General features: G+C 40.5%; 2 protein-coding genes across 2 annotated transcripts in view; both read right to left on the reverse strand.

The window, feature by feature from the left end:
* Positions 1 to 16,786, reverse strand: part of sepsecs (Sep (O-phosphoserine) tRNA:Sec (selenocysteine) tRNA synthase) — a 219,394-nt gene that overhangs the window by 127,425 nt on the left and 75,183 nt on the right. The window lies entirely within an intron of this gene.
* The window catches only part of LOC128756156 (retinal guanylyl cyclase 2-like), a 46,889-nt gene that overhangs the window by 1,219 nt on the left and 28,884 nt on the right, over positions 1 to 16,786 (reverse strand). Inside the window, exons 4-24 of the mRNA XM_053860428.1 lie at positions 16,561 to 16,643; positions 14,816 to 15,070; positions 14,514 to 14,744; positions 14,292 to 14,447; positions 14,060 to 14,202; positions 13,825 to 13,980; positions 12,570 to 12,719; positions 10,044 to 10,263; positions 9,872 to 9,947; positions 9,712 to 9,796; positions 9,067 to 9,183; positions 8,909 to 8,992; positions 8,660 to 8,836; positions 8,297 to 8,450; positions 7,714 to 7,857; positions 7,470 to 7,618; positions 7,221 to 7,384; positions 7,028 to 7,151; positions 6,885 to 6,953; positions 4,487 to 4,661; positions 36 to 134 (exon numbers count right to left, since the gene is read on the reverse strand). Coding sequence (XP_053716403.1) covers positions 36 to 134; positions 4,487 to 4,661; positions 6,885 to 6,953; positions 7,028 to 7,151; positions 7,221 to 7,384; positions 7,470 to 7,618; positions 7,714 to 7,857; positions 8,297 to 8,450; positions 8,660 to 8,836; positions 8,909 to 8,992; positions 9,067 to 9,183; positions 9,712 to 9,796; positions 9,872 to 9,947; positions 10,044 to 10,263; positions 12,570 to 12,719; positions 13,825 to 13,980; positions 14,060 to 14,202; positions 14,292 to 14,447; positions 14,514 to 14,744; positions 14,816 to 15,059 — 2,917 coding nt within the window. The 5' untranslated portion in view covers positions 15,060 to 15,070; positions 16,561 to 16,643. The remainder of the gene's footprint in view (positions 1 to 35; positions 135 to 4,486; positions 4,662 to 6,884; positions 6,954 to 7,027; positions 7,152 to 7,220; positions 7,385 to 7,469; positions 7,619 to 7,713; positions 7,858 to 8,296; positions 8,451 to 8,659; positions 8,837 to 8,908; positions 8,993 to 9,066; positions 9,184 to 9,711; positions 9,797 to 9,871; positions 9,948 to 10,043; positions 10,264 to 12,569; positions 12,720 to 13,824; positions 13,981 to 14,059; positions 14,203 to 14,291; positions 14,448 to 14,513; positions 14,745 to 14,815; positions 15,071 to 16,560; positions 16,644 to 16,786) is intronic.

Here is a 16,786-nt window from a genome sequence, read left to right on the forward strand (position 1 = left end):
ATAGCACAGCAACAACAAACACTTATCTTACTCACGGAGACCAGAAGCTTCCATGTGCGATGCTGTCGTCACGGTGTCCCCAAATAGACAGTAGCGAGGCATGGTGAGACCCACCACTCCAGCGACAACAGGCCCTGAGGATTGAGGTATATCAGCACTCCCACATTAAGAATAAGATTATTTGCTTATGGGGAGTAAATGGAGTTGACTTGCAGCTAATTCAAATTCAAGTTTTTGTTTGTTTTACATCAAATGTTCCTGTGCTGAGGAAAGGCATCTTTATATTTTCTCGATATATGCCCTTTCGGTCTGTCTTAAGATGACATCTGATTTCGCTAAAGTAATTTGTCCTCAAACCAACCCTTATTTCGTATATCTAGTATTACTTACACTTTACTTTCAAGACTAGCTTTGTCAACAATTGAAACTGCAACCTGATCAAAAATCAAACAATGACTTTATCACATTTGCACTTCATGTTTATTAGGGGCAAGAAATATGGTATCAACAAAACTACAAAACTATTAAAAATCACATTGGTGTTATGGGAAAAATATATTTTGTATATATATATGAGAACCATCTGCAGGGCAGTAGGTCTAGGAACTAGGGAGTACATGATGGGTGCCTGACATGGGCTCAAAGATGAAATGTGTCCAAGTTCAAGAAACTATCAAAGGAATTTGCTTTAGTTAGTTTGTCTTTATAATTGTGTTGTAGTTGTCATGTCTGCACCTTTGTCTCTTTGTATTTCTCTTGTGCTTTTATTTTGTTACCCCAGGTTTCCTGTTCCTGCTTTGTCTCCAGCGTCACTGGCAACACAGCTCCGCTTTTGTCTTTCCTCCCATCTTCCAATTCAGACCGCGTTGTGAGCTTGTTATTTAGGCCTCACTTTTTGTTGTATAGATTCGTCAGTTTACCCCTCGTGTGTGTGATTAGCCGCCGCCACCGAGCGCTTTCAGTTTAGTGCCACCACCACGTTGAGCTTAACTCTGGGTGTGTGTTTTCTGTTCTCCCATTTATCTAGTAGGGCGTTGATTCTAATCTGCCTCTCTTGTTTTCCAGATTCACCCCGTTCCCTGTGTGTTGTTCCCGGTCCGCGTTTTGGTTCCCGGCGTCCTTAGTTTCTAGTTATTTGTCTGTCTGTATTTATTTGTTCCTTCCAGCAAATAAATCTTTGTAAGTTAACCTCGTCTCCAGTGCCTTCGCCGACCAACACTTCCTGCACTTGGGTCCATCAGCCGCCAACTATGACAGTAGTTCTGAGAAGCCAGAGCCTCGCTGGATTCTGTCCACACAGAGCCCTTGTACAATTGTTTTTCAATACATTTCTTGCTTTGCTTAAACTCATCCAGGTTTCAGGTATTGTCGTTTTAACTCTACAATTGAACAGGCATTGAAATTCAACTTTCTTAATTTATATTGCTTTTCTCTTTTGTAAAAACAATACAAAGTCCACATAAGTCCACCTAATATATTTCACTCAAAATGTATAAAGTATTTCATTCTAAGGAATTGAGAAAACATTAAAGCACCATCTGTACAACTGCATGAAATTACACTCAAAGCCTAGTTGAAATACTGTAGTGACTGAGAGGTTGACTGCTGTATCCAGCAGTGATGTGGAATTAATTCAAGTGGGTGTTGTGTTTTATGCCTTCTCTGCGTTCACTGTGTGCAGGAGTTCGGTTGCTCTTAATAAACAGCATCTGTCAGTTCCTTAAAATGCAGAAAGACAAAGCAGAAACAGCAGTAACCCTGGGCCCTGACTCACCATCTGCTGTTATCAGTGTCGGTCTGAGGCAACCAAACCGCCAACGATGACGGCCTGGACATCTAAAAGATTTTGTGTTGGATAATGGGTTCGCCAAGGACATCTGACCCTTCAGGTGGGGACTATGTAGTGACTGAGAGGTTGACTGCTGTATCCAGCAGTGATGTGGACTAACCATGATGCATTTTGGTGGTGACGTTTCAGACGTTAGGGTACCTTAATTCAAGTGGATGTTGTGTTTTATGCATTCTCTGTGTTCACTGTGTTCTGCAATTTGATTGTGTTATTTCAGACCACCGCTTACTACAATATTAAGGTTCCACAGGGTGTCATGTTAGCAACGACCACAATATCAAATGAACACTGCATTTGCGTACACCTGAAGACTGGCAACTTTAGCTAAACACCTTTGGCATAAACACAGCATATTACGCAAACTGGCATGTTGTCAAACCTTGTTGATAACCTTCTATATTGTTCTTGTTGGTTATTCTTTATCTCTCAGCATCAGGTTAAGAAAATTATTGGCAAACAAATCTATAAGAATACGTTTTGAAAATAGGGTCCAGGATCGAGAGTGGTGATAAAAACAAATTTTCACGATGTTTGACACCTTTGATCAATGACAATACAGATGTTTTATTGAAATAAAAGTGCACAAATGCACTTATCTTTGCTTGACCACTTTTCTGCCATTGAGGCTGTGCGGTGCAAAAACAACACATTTGAGGATGCCAATGTCAACAGAATGACTGGAATTTCATTCTTCTGATGAGGCAAAGCTCAATCTTGGTGTCATGAAGCTTGTTTGCCTGTCAAACTGCATATTTTAGTGATCAACCTGAGATGAATGCTTCAGAGTTTAGTTTGTGACAACCTTGAACCCTCTCCACACTGCAGCCGAGTCATTGGCTGAGAACTACTGCCCACTTTATCTGAATATATGACCATAGCTTTCTTCAGCTCCTTCTGAAAAACTGATACTTTTGTTCTATGTAGCAGTTCCTGTCCCCACTCTTGGAAACTGCCTCTTTCTTCCGTCAAATCTGGCTGAGTATTACTGTGAACCAAGGTTTGTTATTTGCATAACACATCTTGGTGTGCATTGGAACAATGCACTCTTCACAGTAGCCCATCCAGCCTTCGCAGTGTGTAGCCTCCATACAAGTCTACAGCTGCTGTACTGCTTCACTTCATGCTCCTCACAATAGGCTTTGCAAGCTGCAATCTCTGTATGTGGGAACAAGATGAACCATCAAGTCTTATAAGCATTGTTCAGCGATGTGTAACAGTGATCCAAAACGCTCTGTACCTGCTTGTACCTTATTGACGTCACCAAGCACAACAATAGGGGAAAAGTTCGCTCCACATGTAGCATTCGGTCATTTAGCACGTCATGAGTCTCATGAACGTCTGCCATTGGTGGAACGTACTTGGCAGCCAGAATGAATGAAGCGAACTCACTCTGGGAGTAAAATGGCTTACAGTTCATTATAAAACACCCCAGAGAAGGGGAGCAGTGTTGAAAAATCACCAATATGTCCATACACCAGTGATCATTGATTTAGACACGTATTCCTCCGCTTTTAATTTTGGTCGTGTGCTCCGAAACCCAGAAACCCTCCAGAAGAAGCGCTACAATGCAAGGGATGAGTTCAATCAACCATCTCTCTGTGAAACACACAAAACAAGAGGAGGAGAAGTCCCTGTTCCTTCTCAACATCAGCACCAATTCACCCATCTTATTGCTAAGCGAGCAGAAGTTGGAGAGGAATACCCCGGGAGTGTGTGTGATCCTCTTTGGTGAAGGTGGGCAATTGAACCAGCATGTTCCCTCTCCTCGTCAGTATTTTCTGTCCAGACAAAAAGTGGACTAACTCCAAAATTGACACCAAAAATACAGGTAATAAGTCAGACAGAGTGATCAACCTGATATTCATCATCTCAACTCGGGTGTCAAAGCACTGGCATAAGCATAAAAACAAGCAAAATAACACACATGATATTGCCATCCTTCATCTGCGCCATCTTGGACACTTAAATCACTTGAAGACTTGAAGATCTGTCCTCCAGATGCTTCACCTAAGCTAGAAACTGTCAAAGAAGTAAGAGAGACTTGAAGATAGGAGTTCCTCCTCTGATTTAGAGTATTATGTCAGTCAGCATGTCCCTTAGAGGGTGGGATCAAGGAGGTATGGCTGCCGGGCTAATGAAAGTAACTTTGAACTCAACAACAGCAACAGAAGTGGCTGAGGAGCTTCGCTTAGTAAATGAGTCTGAAGATGAAAAAGAAGAAGATAATCAAGTAAGTGGAACACAACAGGGAAATAGTCTCACAGGCGGAGCATGAAAAGTCTTGAGGTGAAAGAGCAGGAGGACACAAGTAAAAATGCATCCGAGTTAAGGTCAAGAAGAAATGTTAAACCTGTTAATTGACTCACTCCCAATAAACCTGGTCGACCAAGAGACATTGTACACAGTACAATAAAGGAAGAAATATGAAAGCAAATAGAGAACGCAATGCATGTTTTTTCCCCAATCTGAATTATTTTGTAACTTTTTTTCTCTTCCTGAAGGTATTTTGAACACTTCAGGTAATTCAACGTTTCGGCTTCACACCGGTTCAGCTACCAGTTCTGCCTCCCTTATTGGAGTGCATTGGAATTTTTTTCACTGGCTCTTTGTATGTGTGTGTCAATGCGCTAGACTAACCTGAGTGTAGTCCAATGCGGATCTTGACTTTGATTTCCGGCATATGCTTGATCTTAAATGCTCCAATGGAGTGCAAAATATCCAGAGACATGTTAGACACTTCTGCTGCATGTCTGTTACCATTCCTGTTGGGAACCCCTGATGCCACCATGTAGGCATCCCCAATGGTTTCAACCTGTGGATACACAGTGAAGGACTGAGGTAAGTTAAGATAACAAGTTTAGATAACCATATCCAGGGTATTGGGAAACTCTAAACCAGTGGTGTCCAAACAGGTCCTCAGAAGGTCGAAGTGGTAGAGGTTTTTGTTCCAACTGAACAAGCACACACTGTTTAACCAATGAAGTGTCATCTGAAGCAAACAGCACCAGACCGACAAGCAACAGATTACACTGCGTTCCAAATTATGCAAATTATGTTTTTGTTTGATTTTCCAAAATACTTGATGCAATTAACGATCAACAGAATTTTCAAGTCATTAGCTGTCGAAATTTATTTCAAATGTTATTGAACAAAACTCCTAATGAAAACAGTATTTAAAAAATAAATAAAAAACTTAAAACGCATTGTTCCAAATTATTATGCACAACATAGTTTCAAGACATCTTCTAGTTTGTAAAGAACTGAAAATAGTAATTTGTTGAATTTACAGCAATATAAGGTCATGTTTACTAAAATAAAAAGCTATTACAATCCAAAACATCTTAACAGGTCAAGTTACAGGTTAACATAGGACCCCTTGTTTGATAGCAGCTTCACAATTCTTTGAACTTGTGAGTTTATGGACAGTTTCTGCTTGAATGTCTTTGCAGGATGTCAGAACAGCCTCCCAGAGTTGCTGTTTGGATGTGAACTGCCTCCCACCCTCATAGATCTTTTGCTTGAGGATCCTCCAGAGGGTTGCAGTTATGCATAAACCTTCTATTCGACCACCCCTAAACAACGCTCACAAGCAGAAACGGCTGCAGTGGGCCCAGAGATACATGAAGACCGATTTTCAAACAGTCTTGTTCACTGATGAGTGCCATGCAACCCTGGATGGTCCAGATGGATGGAGTAGTGGATGGTTGGTGCATGGCCACCATGTCCCAACAAGGCTGCGACGTCAGCAAGGAGGTGGCGGAGTCATGTTTCGGGCTGGAATCCTAGGGAAAGATCTGGTCGGGCCCTTTAGGGTCCCTGAAGGTGTGAAAATGACTTCTGCAAAGTATGCTGAGTTTCTGACTGATCACTTTCTTCCATGGTACAAACGGAAAAATCGTGTTTTCCGAAACAAAATTATCTTCATGCATGACAATGCACCATCTCATGCTGCAAGGAATACCTCTGCTTCATTGGCTGCTATGGGCATAAAAGGGGAGAACCTCATGGTGTGGCCCCCATCCTCCCCTGACCTCAATCCTATTGAGAATCTCTGGAGCATCCTCAAGCAAAAGATCTATGAGGGTGGGAGGCAGTCCACATCCAAACAGCAACTCTGGGAGGCTGTTCTGACATCCTGCAAAGACATTCAAGCAGAAACTGTCCATAAACTCACAAGTTCTATGGATACAAGAATTGTGAAGCTGCTATCAAACAAGGGGTCCTATGTTAACATGTAACTTGACCTGTTAAGATGTTTTGGATTGTAATAGCTTTTTATTTTAGTAAACATGACCTTATATTGCTGTAAATTCAACAAATTACTATTTTCACTTCTTTAAAAACTAGAAAATGTCTTGAAACTATGTTATGCATAATAATTTGGAATAGTGCGTTTTAAGTTTTTTATTTATTTTTTAAATACTGTTTTCATTAGGAGTTTTGTTCAATAACATTTGAAATACATTTTGACAGCTAATGACTTGAAAATTACGTTGATCGTTATTTGCATCAAGTATTTTGGAAAATCAAACAAAAACATAATTTGCATAATAATTTGGAACGCAGTGTATTGGTGAAAAAGATTAAAAAAGATTCAAGATCAAAATGTCAAGCTAAATAACAAGTCGTTATTCGTTATAATTCAATAATCAAGCATGATTATGATGCTTAGTATACAAGTATGTCAGACGCATCTTGGATGTAACAAGTGTGTGTATTGGTGATATAATGTAATATTCATGTAGTTGCCTCATACCAGAGCAAAGAAAGTATATATTTCATCTACCTCCAGGTCATTTCGTGAAAATATAATACGACACACCCACCAATGATGTCACCATTTGCGAAAATCCGAACAAACTTGTCTTGGTTCCAGCCGCGAAACAACTTTTTATGGCACCAAACCAGTTGTTGTCCGTCTGAACCCGCTAATCGGTTTTAAATTGTGTTCGACAACTGGAACTGTGAAAGGTCTCTGTGTGGCACAGTTTGGACACCCTGCTTTAAACAGTGTCTTATTCCAATATATATATACCTTGTAGACATCGTGAGATGCAATAATGGCATCAAACATGGTGTATAGGTCATTGAGTAGATCCACCACCTGCATATACAAGACAAGGCTGTATTAATTGCTGTGACAGATAAGACCGCAGATGAATTGAGAACACCATGTACCTCGATGGGTTCACTGAGTGCAGAGATGGTGGTAAACCCAACAATGTCACTGAAGTACAGCGTGCAATCCGAGTAATGTTCCGGTCTGACTGGCTTGCCTTTCTTTAGTGACTGAGCAACTGACCTGTAAAACCACAGAAACAGTTCAATTGATGCTATCAGGCATTAAAAAAATTAAACAAAAAACACTCACTTTGGCAGAAGTTGTCCAATAAGCTTCTCTGTTTTATTCCTTTCCACCTCCAGTTCATCAGTTCGTTCTCTAATTAGGTCCTCCAAGTTGGAACTGTACTGCTCCAACATGCGCAACATGGAGTCAATAATGTTTGCCCTTTGACCCCTGTTTATCCCCCGAAACTGAGAGAAAAAGTGAGAAATAATGTCACTTATGCCCTCAAAGTTTGGAACATTCTTAAGACGGTTTCCTTTTGATACTGTTCACCTGTTTAAAAATATCATCAAAGCTAGGACGTTTGCGAGGGTCTTCATTCCAACATTCATTCATCAGACTGAGACATTCTGCTGGAGCCTCATCCACAGAGACAATAGGCCGGCAGAGTGGAGGAGGATGCTTCAATCGCTCCACTATCTCTAAGAGGTGCAAAAACAACAAACGTGTTTTGGATTTACACAACAATCAATCAAGGACCGCTAACTGAAAGATAGAAGTAATAAATGGAGCTCACCATGAGCAGGCATATCCATCATGGCATAAGGAAGTGTACGTGAAATCACTTCCTGTATGATTATGGAAAAACTGAAGATGTCTCCAGAGAATGTTCCTCCTCTGAGTGGATTCTTCAGAAGCTCAGGCGCTGTCCACAGCAGTTCTAGGTGGGGAAATAATAACACAACAACAACTGTGTCTTGGGAAAATGTCAAGGAGTATTGATTCATATCCACTCCATGTCGCATGTGCTCCGTCATCTCATGGGCTTTGCTCTTTGCTAACTTTGAGGTTCTGGCTTGTCACAGTAACATGACACACACAAGTTCACCAATTTAATTCCATGAAACTCATTAGAAGTCTCTACCGTGCCCACTCAGCAAATGTAAAGAATCTGTTGGCCCTCCTCTGGCCACCACAACAGGAGGTCTGGAGAGCACCCTTTTTGACCTGGCCCTTGATTTAGCACTCCCCCACTTCTCTCATTCAGCAGTAAGGCTGCTTCATGAAACGCTACGCATGGGGCATTTTGTGGCAGACCAGTTTAAAAAAACAGTGGGGCGCTCAGTGATAAGTGAGGTAGTGTGTTAAACTAGATGCACCTTGTGGATCCTCGGGAATGCTGATATTTTGAGTGTGAAGAATCATCGGAAGTCCATAATCAGTGATTTTCAGAACAAATCGACCATCAACCAGGCAATTTGTTGACTTGAGTCGGCCATGACTTAACCCACGTAGGTGAAGATATTTCATGCCCTGCGGGAAGAAAAAGTATGTGACTCATTATATATATATATATATATATATATATATATATATATATATATATATATATATATATATATATATATATATATATATATATATATATATATTATCATATATATTTCCAGTACATCCACTTTGTGCATGAGCCGGACAACCATGTGAAGTGAATCATGGGTGTTCTGTGATGTCAACAGCACCTTGATCAGGTCCATCAATAAAGATGATTTAAACATCCAATCCAGTCTCATGTTGCTGTCAGCTAACAGGTCAGCCAGACTACCACGAGGGCAGTGTTCTTGCACAATGGCAAAGATCCCAGAGTCCAGGAACAGACCCAGTAAAAGGTTTAGGTTCTCATGTCGCATTTCTCTCAGCTGAAAACAAGATGGAAAAATGATATTGTGTGCAATATTAATTTTCACAGTTTTCTGTGTGATGCAACTTACATGGTTGAAGAGATGCTGAGTGTTTTGATTGACTGCAGACATGGTCTTTCCAACCTGAATCTTCTTCAGCCACACCCAGTCGCCCTGGTTAGCACATGAAAAAAATGAACCAAAAAAAAAGACCAAAAATGAGGTTTGAGAGGCGGATGTAAAGGTACCTCTAAAATTCCAATGTTGGAGCTCTCAGGAGTTGTGAGTATATAACTTCTTGCAATTGAACGAAAAGGAGTTTTGATTTCCAGAAGGCTCCTCATGATTGACTCATCATTCAGTTTCTGAAAAAAATGACCGAATTGTCATTGAGTGGAGTTGACACAAACATTTCCAAGACAGTAACTGGTATCAACAATGATCTCCTCTCAGAACACTAATGCCATACTTCTCAATTCTTCTTATCTATCTTCTACATATTTTAATCAGGGCATCCCTATCCTGGGGTTTAGAGGAGTTGCAGAATTAAATTACAAAAGCTAATACCGAGTTTTAGCAATTTTGCAATTTGAACTGTGATAGCCTCATAGTATTTCCTTTGTGTAGGCAATTATGGACTATGTTTCAAATTAAAATACACTCACAGAAATGTGGCTGAACTATCATCATCACAAAAATAACTCCTGTAAAGCAACCTGTAATCTGACATGTTTGAGATCATTGTCACGTACATCCTAAGTCCACCTACAACAGTACATTAAATCACTCATCCCAATATAACAAATCCATCCTCGTGATTGCAATCAAATCAGTCTTTTTCTAATTTACTGAGTATTGATCTTATTCATGCTCATATAATTTGAGTGCTCAACCTTTCTGCTGACTTGAGTGTCAATAAAAACAATGTCATCCAATGTCAGGATAATTTTGTTGATATTTGCTGCTCTCCTGTACTTCCTGTCAAAAAAAAACAAAAAAACATTATTATTTTTTTTTTCATATGTATGTGCATGAAGAAGTTTTTTGAGTTACCTAAACCAGACCACACAAGAAGTGATCAGCAGACATAACATCAGTGAAAAAAGGAGCATTGTCACCATGTCCACACCTGCAGAAAAAAACAGTGAGAAACATTGAAAATACATGTGTATGGAACACTCTCTTGACCTCCTCCCACCCCCTTCCAGTGTGGCAGTGAACGCACCGCCAGTACAGGCCTCGTCTGGATCAAACCAACAGAAACTTGATGAAGGCGGTTTTCCTCCTGGAAAGATGAAGGTGCGACCCAGCGGCTTTACTACTCCTTGTGTCCTATCTGTGTGAGTTGGGGTGATTGAGTGCGTTGGAAGAAGGCGATCTCCATCACAGTCCAACACTAGATAGCTTGCCTGCAAGCCACTTCCGCCTTTACCACCGTACAAAATCTGATGGAGACATCTTTGTTAACATTGAAATATCCAACAATTATTAGAGCTCCAATCTATTTTTTTAATCCATTTGCTCAACACATCACAGTAAACACTTTTATGCATTTGAAGCATATTTAAATTTCCTCTAAGGATTTTCACAAAATTGTCTGTGGCTATGCATCTGAGATCTATTCAAAATGTGGTTATGCATTATATAAAGGTCTCATCTATGATGCAGTAATAGTACATTCAAAAGACCTCATAATGCATTAATTTATGGAAAGAGGGATTAAGGGGTAGACATTAATGTTTTTCACTCTGCTCTTTTTAAATCTCTGTATCATGTAAGATGAAATATTTGCAAGGGAAAGAGCTACACCCGAATGCAGCTGTCATGTACCCATGCTTTTATTTTGTTGTTCCCCGCTTCGTTTCCATTTCCTGTGTTTTTCCCAGCTTAATGGCCACGCAGCTGGAGCTTGTTTGCCTCATCAACAATTCTGGATATAAACAACAGAGCTTCAGTATGCGGGGCCAGACGGCTGATTTACGTCCCAAGGTAAACCGCCTTCGATTAATCGCTCTCTAGTTGCCCTGTACCTAAAAGTTTATGTGCATGCCTGACGACTTTTCTCAGCCGCCTTCTTAGTTTCTCTTGCTCCTTTGTTTCTGTTATTCTCCGCTGTTTTGGTGCGCGTGAGTACAATTGGCTTGGCTCACTTTTCTGTTTTCCCACATTAGAGCTTGTTCCTCGCGTGAGTGTGATTTCGATCCACCACCGTGCGCTTTCCGTTTATTCCGCCTCGTCAAGCTTAACTCCGAGTGCGTCTTTTATTGTCCTCCTTCATCAGGTTTGTTATTAATCGCCTGTTTTCTGTTTCCAGGTTTTTCCCCGTCCACATTCGTGTTCCCTCACTCCGCGTTTTGGTTGTGACGTCTTCTGTTATCGTTCCTGTCCGTCTTTGTGTTATATTATTGTATTTTAATAAATTGCTCATTTATTCTCGCTTCTCCGTGTCATCTGTGAACCTGCAGCAATTTAGTTTTTGGGCCATACCCTCTGTACCAGCCATGACAGCAGCAATAGAATTCAGAGTTAGAAGTTAATATAGAAATGCATCAAACATTTCATAAGTGAACTCGGGTATGATTAATAATAACAACAAAGGGGGGTGGTACAAAGGAATTCATGATTTTCTGTGAAAAACACGGAAATAATGGTTTAAACTATTGCTGCCAGGCAATTAAAAAAGTTATTTGTAATTAATGACTCTAATTGATAGCAATTTAAGCTCATATCTCCTAAAGTTCCTCAAACTAAGATGTTGAATCCAAGGTCATTACAAATTGTGTACAATAGTGCTATGACTAATCAAATGAATAGAATAGATTTGATATCCACATTTTTATTGATGATTGAATAAAACCTATGTTGAACATCTTCTCCAAAATAAATTGTTCGCTCTCAAATGTAGCGGAAAAGATGTGTCAGACGACACTATCTCAAACACGTCATCCTCTCGTTTTCTACTGTAGAAATCACTAGGAGCCTACTTTGCCATTGAGTTTGTTAGTTTTTCTTTGGTGGCTTTGTGTGCCAAGTTCTGCAAGGGTGGGTTGGCGAAGTTCGGACCCAGTAGCACTCACTACGGTAATTGGGAAATGTGTCCAGCCATGTTTAGCAATTGAATGATCAAGTCAGGCTGAAGCAGCTTCTGCGATAAATGTATTTAAAAAAAAAAAAATCTCCAAATAAGTCTGTTCTTGTTGACAGTGTACGTCTGCACTCTCCAAGCAAAACTTGATCATCAAGTGGTTCTGATGTCGAAAGCTGTCATTTCGCATTTCATGACATTCATTTGAAGTCATTTTTCATGTGCACCCTTAGAAAATAAGTCGCCCCTCTGATTATAAAACTTCTATACTTGAGCCCTCTTTCTGCCATTTCAATGTATTGAATGACTCAAGCAGCGGTTGGTTTACATACTGTTCTAACTGTAAACATCTTTATCAGCATGTCTTACTACAGACCTTACTGTGCGTACAAAGACTGGTCTCTTTCAGAATATTGGAATGGAATGATGGAATGTTTAAAATTTCCTTCACATAATGTTCTGTCCCGAGAAGTTGCTGCTCGTGGTGTCCCTTTCAGGATTTCTCTTTGACTAAAATTGTCTATTCATTGTTTTTTTCATGAATCTGAAATGCAAAATATGAATTAATGTCTTGCTTTGTGCTGCTAAATAGGTTAATACCGGAAAATTGAAAATTGATAGATGGAGCAAATATTGGTGATGAAAAAAATCAAATGATTGCTTAACCTGATTGAATCCCTGGAACTCAAACCCTCCGTCAGAGTGCACCAATTGATCGCCAGTAACCCAGCGTCCACCCCCTGCCTGCCGTCGCTCCTCCACTGCCTTGGCAACAAAATAAACCATGTTGAAGATGGTTCCAAAGACTGGAGACACCTGAAAGGTCAGCAGATGCACAGCATTTATTTATTTATTTAGATCTAGTTGTAGTTGTAGATCGCAACATAAGGCAGTGTAAAACAAGTGTCATTTATTTTTTCCGAAAATACATGGAGTATACTTACTGTATTTGATTGGTGGGAAGAAATCATACATTTAAAGCACAGAATTTAAAGCATAACAAAATATATGCACTCCAAAATGTGAAAATATAAAGACTCACTGTTATTATTAAGCAAGTTGAAGCAAAGAATGTTAAGGATTTGTTTGGAAATTTACCAAACTACAATAAAATCATGCAAAAGACATTGTGATAAAATAGCTATTTTAAGTAATTAAATCATGATATATACCCCTGTCTGGAGACATTTGAAACAAATACATTTTCTGCTTTTTGTTTCTGTGAATATGCCAAAATATCTGCGAGTCAGTAGCTACAATTTTTTTCACAAATTAAAAGGGATTTTCTCCAGGACTCTTGACTGAGCACAAGCGCGCTTTGACTCAGGTTCCTTTGATGGTGTGCCCCTGGATATTTTCAATGAACCAAGTGTGCTGTGGCTTAAAACAGGTTGAAAAATGCTGAATTCAGAAATAGAACATATGCCTGTACGAGCGGCAGCTACTTCAGCAGCACCTGCCTTTCTGTGTTTTCATTCAGTCTGCTACTTTTGTCTTGGTTTTGTCTGGATATGCTGGAGCCAACATGGACACGTATGATAACCATGTGTGATATCCTTGTCTCTGGAGGCTCTACTGGTTTCCATTGTGCAGTTGGCCGGACTCCAAATGACAGTTAGCATTACATGCTAATTCCATGGCGGTGACGCGGTCTAAGCTGATGTTCCTCGTGGGTCTGTGTTGGGAGGAACTCAGTGGACAGTGGTCCAGCATTAATGGGTCACGGTGCTAGTCATGGAAGGCTTCTCTCTTGATAGCGCTAGGCAGCACCTCCAGAGTTGTCGAGCCTTGTTGCATGAGGGAGTAATTTCATCGCTCCTTCATGCCCATTATGGTCAGGTTGCGCAGTGGGGGATTCTTGACTGTACCCATGGTTCAGTTTTTTTTAAGGACAGTATCTTTTGTTATACTCCTACTTTACCTGTGTTGCAGCTACAGCTGACCGGATTTCTCTATTCACTTGTGCCTGTCGGAATGCTTCATAAAAACTCTGATCAGACGCCATGGTGATTGTCATCACGGAGGTGTAAGCATGCCGAAGTTTTGTGCTGTTGGTCAGTTGAGGGAAGACAATATCCTGGAAAACGAAAAAAAAGAAAAAAACTGTTAAGTTTGAAACATGAAATGTAGGCTTCCATTTCTGCCTTTTGGGTTACCTGGTATGGCATGGCGTACAGCAGGGCATCATAGGGGATAAACACATAACCCTCTGAGATCATCCCAATGTCTAGTGCAGTCAAGAGCAACTCTCTCTGATGTTCTCCACCAATAAGGACAGAGCTCATACACATGACCACCACTATAGCAGAAAAAAAATGTTAGACCGGAAAAACAGTATTATCCGTTAAATTCTGTCTGGCTACTGACACCATAAATTACTGCTGAAACCTTTGAGTTTATCTGTCTCTCTGATTTTGTCGAGTGCCTCTCGAGATCCATCTTTGTTCCATGGGTCAATTGTAATCACTGGGGCAACTGGTAAACCCATGGCCCTGAGCGCTGCAGCCACTTCCTGACCAGTGCCCACCCACAAATCAGTTGGTGCTGGTGAGACACGGAAAACAAAGATGAACACGCAACCTTTTTCAAATCAATAATAATAGACTGTACCTGTTATAATACCAACATGAGCCCAGCGGAAGAATCTCAGTATTGTGAACAAAACGGTGCTGGGTGGCGTAAGGGGTGGCAGGTTTGGCAAATCATTATCTAAGCATCCTGGGGAGGCAAGGCCCGCCTCCCAGTGCTGGGTCAACAAAGAGGCAGCATGACAGAGGGCAGGGTTGAAAGGGCCAATGTATGCGTGACCATAGCCCTCTATATCTGCCAGTCCTGTTAAAGCTGAGATTTTCCCAAGAATAATGGACACTGTTAAATCCAATGCAATCATTAGAAGTTTGCACAGTGCTCACCCTTTGAAATGGAGCAGTCCTCATCAAGCAATTTAACATCATACCAGTATCCTCTTCTCAGGCTGATGTCACCCTTTAGCCTAGACAACGCCAGATTGGCAGCTGCTGATGGCATTGCCCTCGAGAACATTGGGTCACATGTCCATGGCCCAAATAGAGCTAACTTAAAGGTGGCCATCCAGACTTCTGAAGTGACGATCAGCAACAGGAAGACCACTCGAAGAAAACTCTGCACAAACGGCATCCTCCCTTTATCTGCAAAAAATAGACGCAGTATGTTATTCTTTGATTTTAACTATATGACATAAAAATTCCTTCACATCATTCCCGATACTTGCATAGGTATGATATGGATAATAAGCCAACAAATCACTGATTTAGAATTGTGCTTTTGTCACAGTCATATGATGTCAAGGTGAAAGTAATGCGCCTGGTCAACTCGTCTTTAGAGTAGCAGCTGTCATCTTTTCTAAGTATAGAGAAGCACTATAATTAGCAGGCTTATGGCCCAGTAACATTGGCTAAATCTACTGAGATCACCTATGTCAGACAAGCTTGAGCCTTACCTGCATGTGCACACGTGTGGAATGATTAGTGTATGCAATTATTCATGATCATAATAATGCATTGCCACTAATTCTTTACAGAGGAATGAGCACATCCCTGCTGTTGTATGTGGTAACTGCTGAATATATGTTATGATTCAGAGTAGATATTAGCTCATGCGCCATATGTGTTCAGAGGGAATTTTGAAGAGGAATTGATATCATTTAAAGTTGTATTCTTCGGTTTGTCTCATATGATAGGCTCTTATCAAAATGTGTTTCAGTTGATTAAACAAAACAACAATGCATAACATTTTACGCTGAAGGCTGCCTTTTTTGTCAGTATAGTACGTAGAAGTCCTCCTTCTAACATCAGTATATTATGCCGTGGGAGTGAGGATGTGTTGCCTTTTCTACAGTCATAGTCATAGTCATACAATTCACCAGAGCACTGAACTGTATTTCAATAAACCAAAACACACACTCACACACACAGACAGGTTTGTCGCGTCATCTTTGTAGGGGCTGCCTTTACTTGGGTAAATAAGGTTTGTGTTTCGCGATTTTTGTGAGGACCTGTCATTGCCATAATGCTTTCCCCAGCCTGTCACCCTTAACTTAACCAGCCAGAACAAGTGGCTAACCTTAACTAGGACTCTGAATCAAACGGCCAATTATAATACACCACTTATACTTTGAGGACAGGCCAAAATGTCCTCACAAGAAGGTGGCCTGACAAGACCTGGTACTCACAAGTAAGGCAAAATATGACTCCCCTCCCACACACATCATGTTTTTTATGTTTTGTGGGGACATTTCATTGACGTTCATACTTTCACCAGCCTCTCACCCTAAACCTAACCATCCAAAACAAACAGCTAACCTGAACCATGACTCTAAACTAAACTAAACTTTACCCTAATTATAATGACCCAGTTGAGGCTTAACCTCGTGGGGTCCAGCCAGATCACCCCACAATGTCATACGGTCCTCACAAGCAGTGTTTTGCCAAGAATTGGTCTCCACAAAGTAGGACAAACAACCCCACACACTTGTGCACGCACACAAACACACACTTTTCATGATTCATAGACTTATATTTTCAACATGGCCCACTATCATTAATCTTTTTCATAATATGACAACCTATCTCTGTTCTCTCAGTGTTCCTCAAGCACACACACAAACACTTGCACTTACAGGCTGGAGTCGAACCTGAACCCCTGACCAATCGCAATAGATTAGGGTCTGGGGAGAAGGCTTCCGAATCCAAGCGCTTCGCTCTAGATGGAAAGAAGGCAGATGATTTAAGTGCACTAAAAGCAAATCTAAACTAACAGTGAATAAGACAGTCTATTGGATATGTTTTAGTTTCCTTTATTCTGATTCTGAAATACAATTATAAATACAGTATATCCTTGTGACT

The sequence above is a fragment of the Synchiropus splendidus genome, chromosome 3, assembly GCF_027744825.2.
Source record: "Synchiropus splendidus isolate RoL2022-P1 chromosome 3, RoL_Sspl_1.0, whole genome shotgun sequence".
In the NCBI taxonomy this organism is placed as follows: Eukaryota; Metazoa; Chordata; class Actinopteri; order Syngnathiformes; family Callionymidae; genus Synchiropus; species Synchiropus splendidus.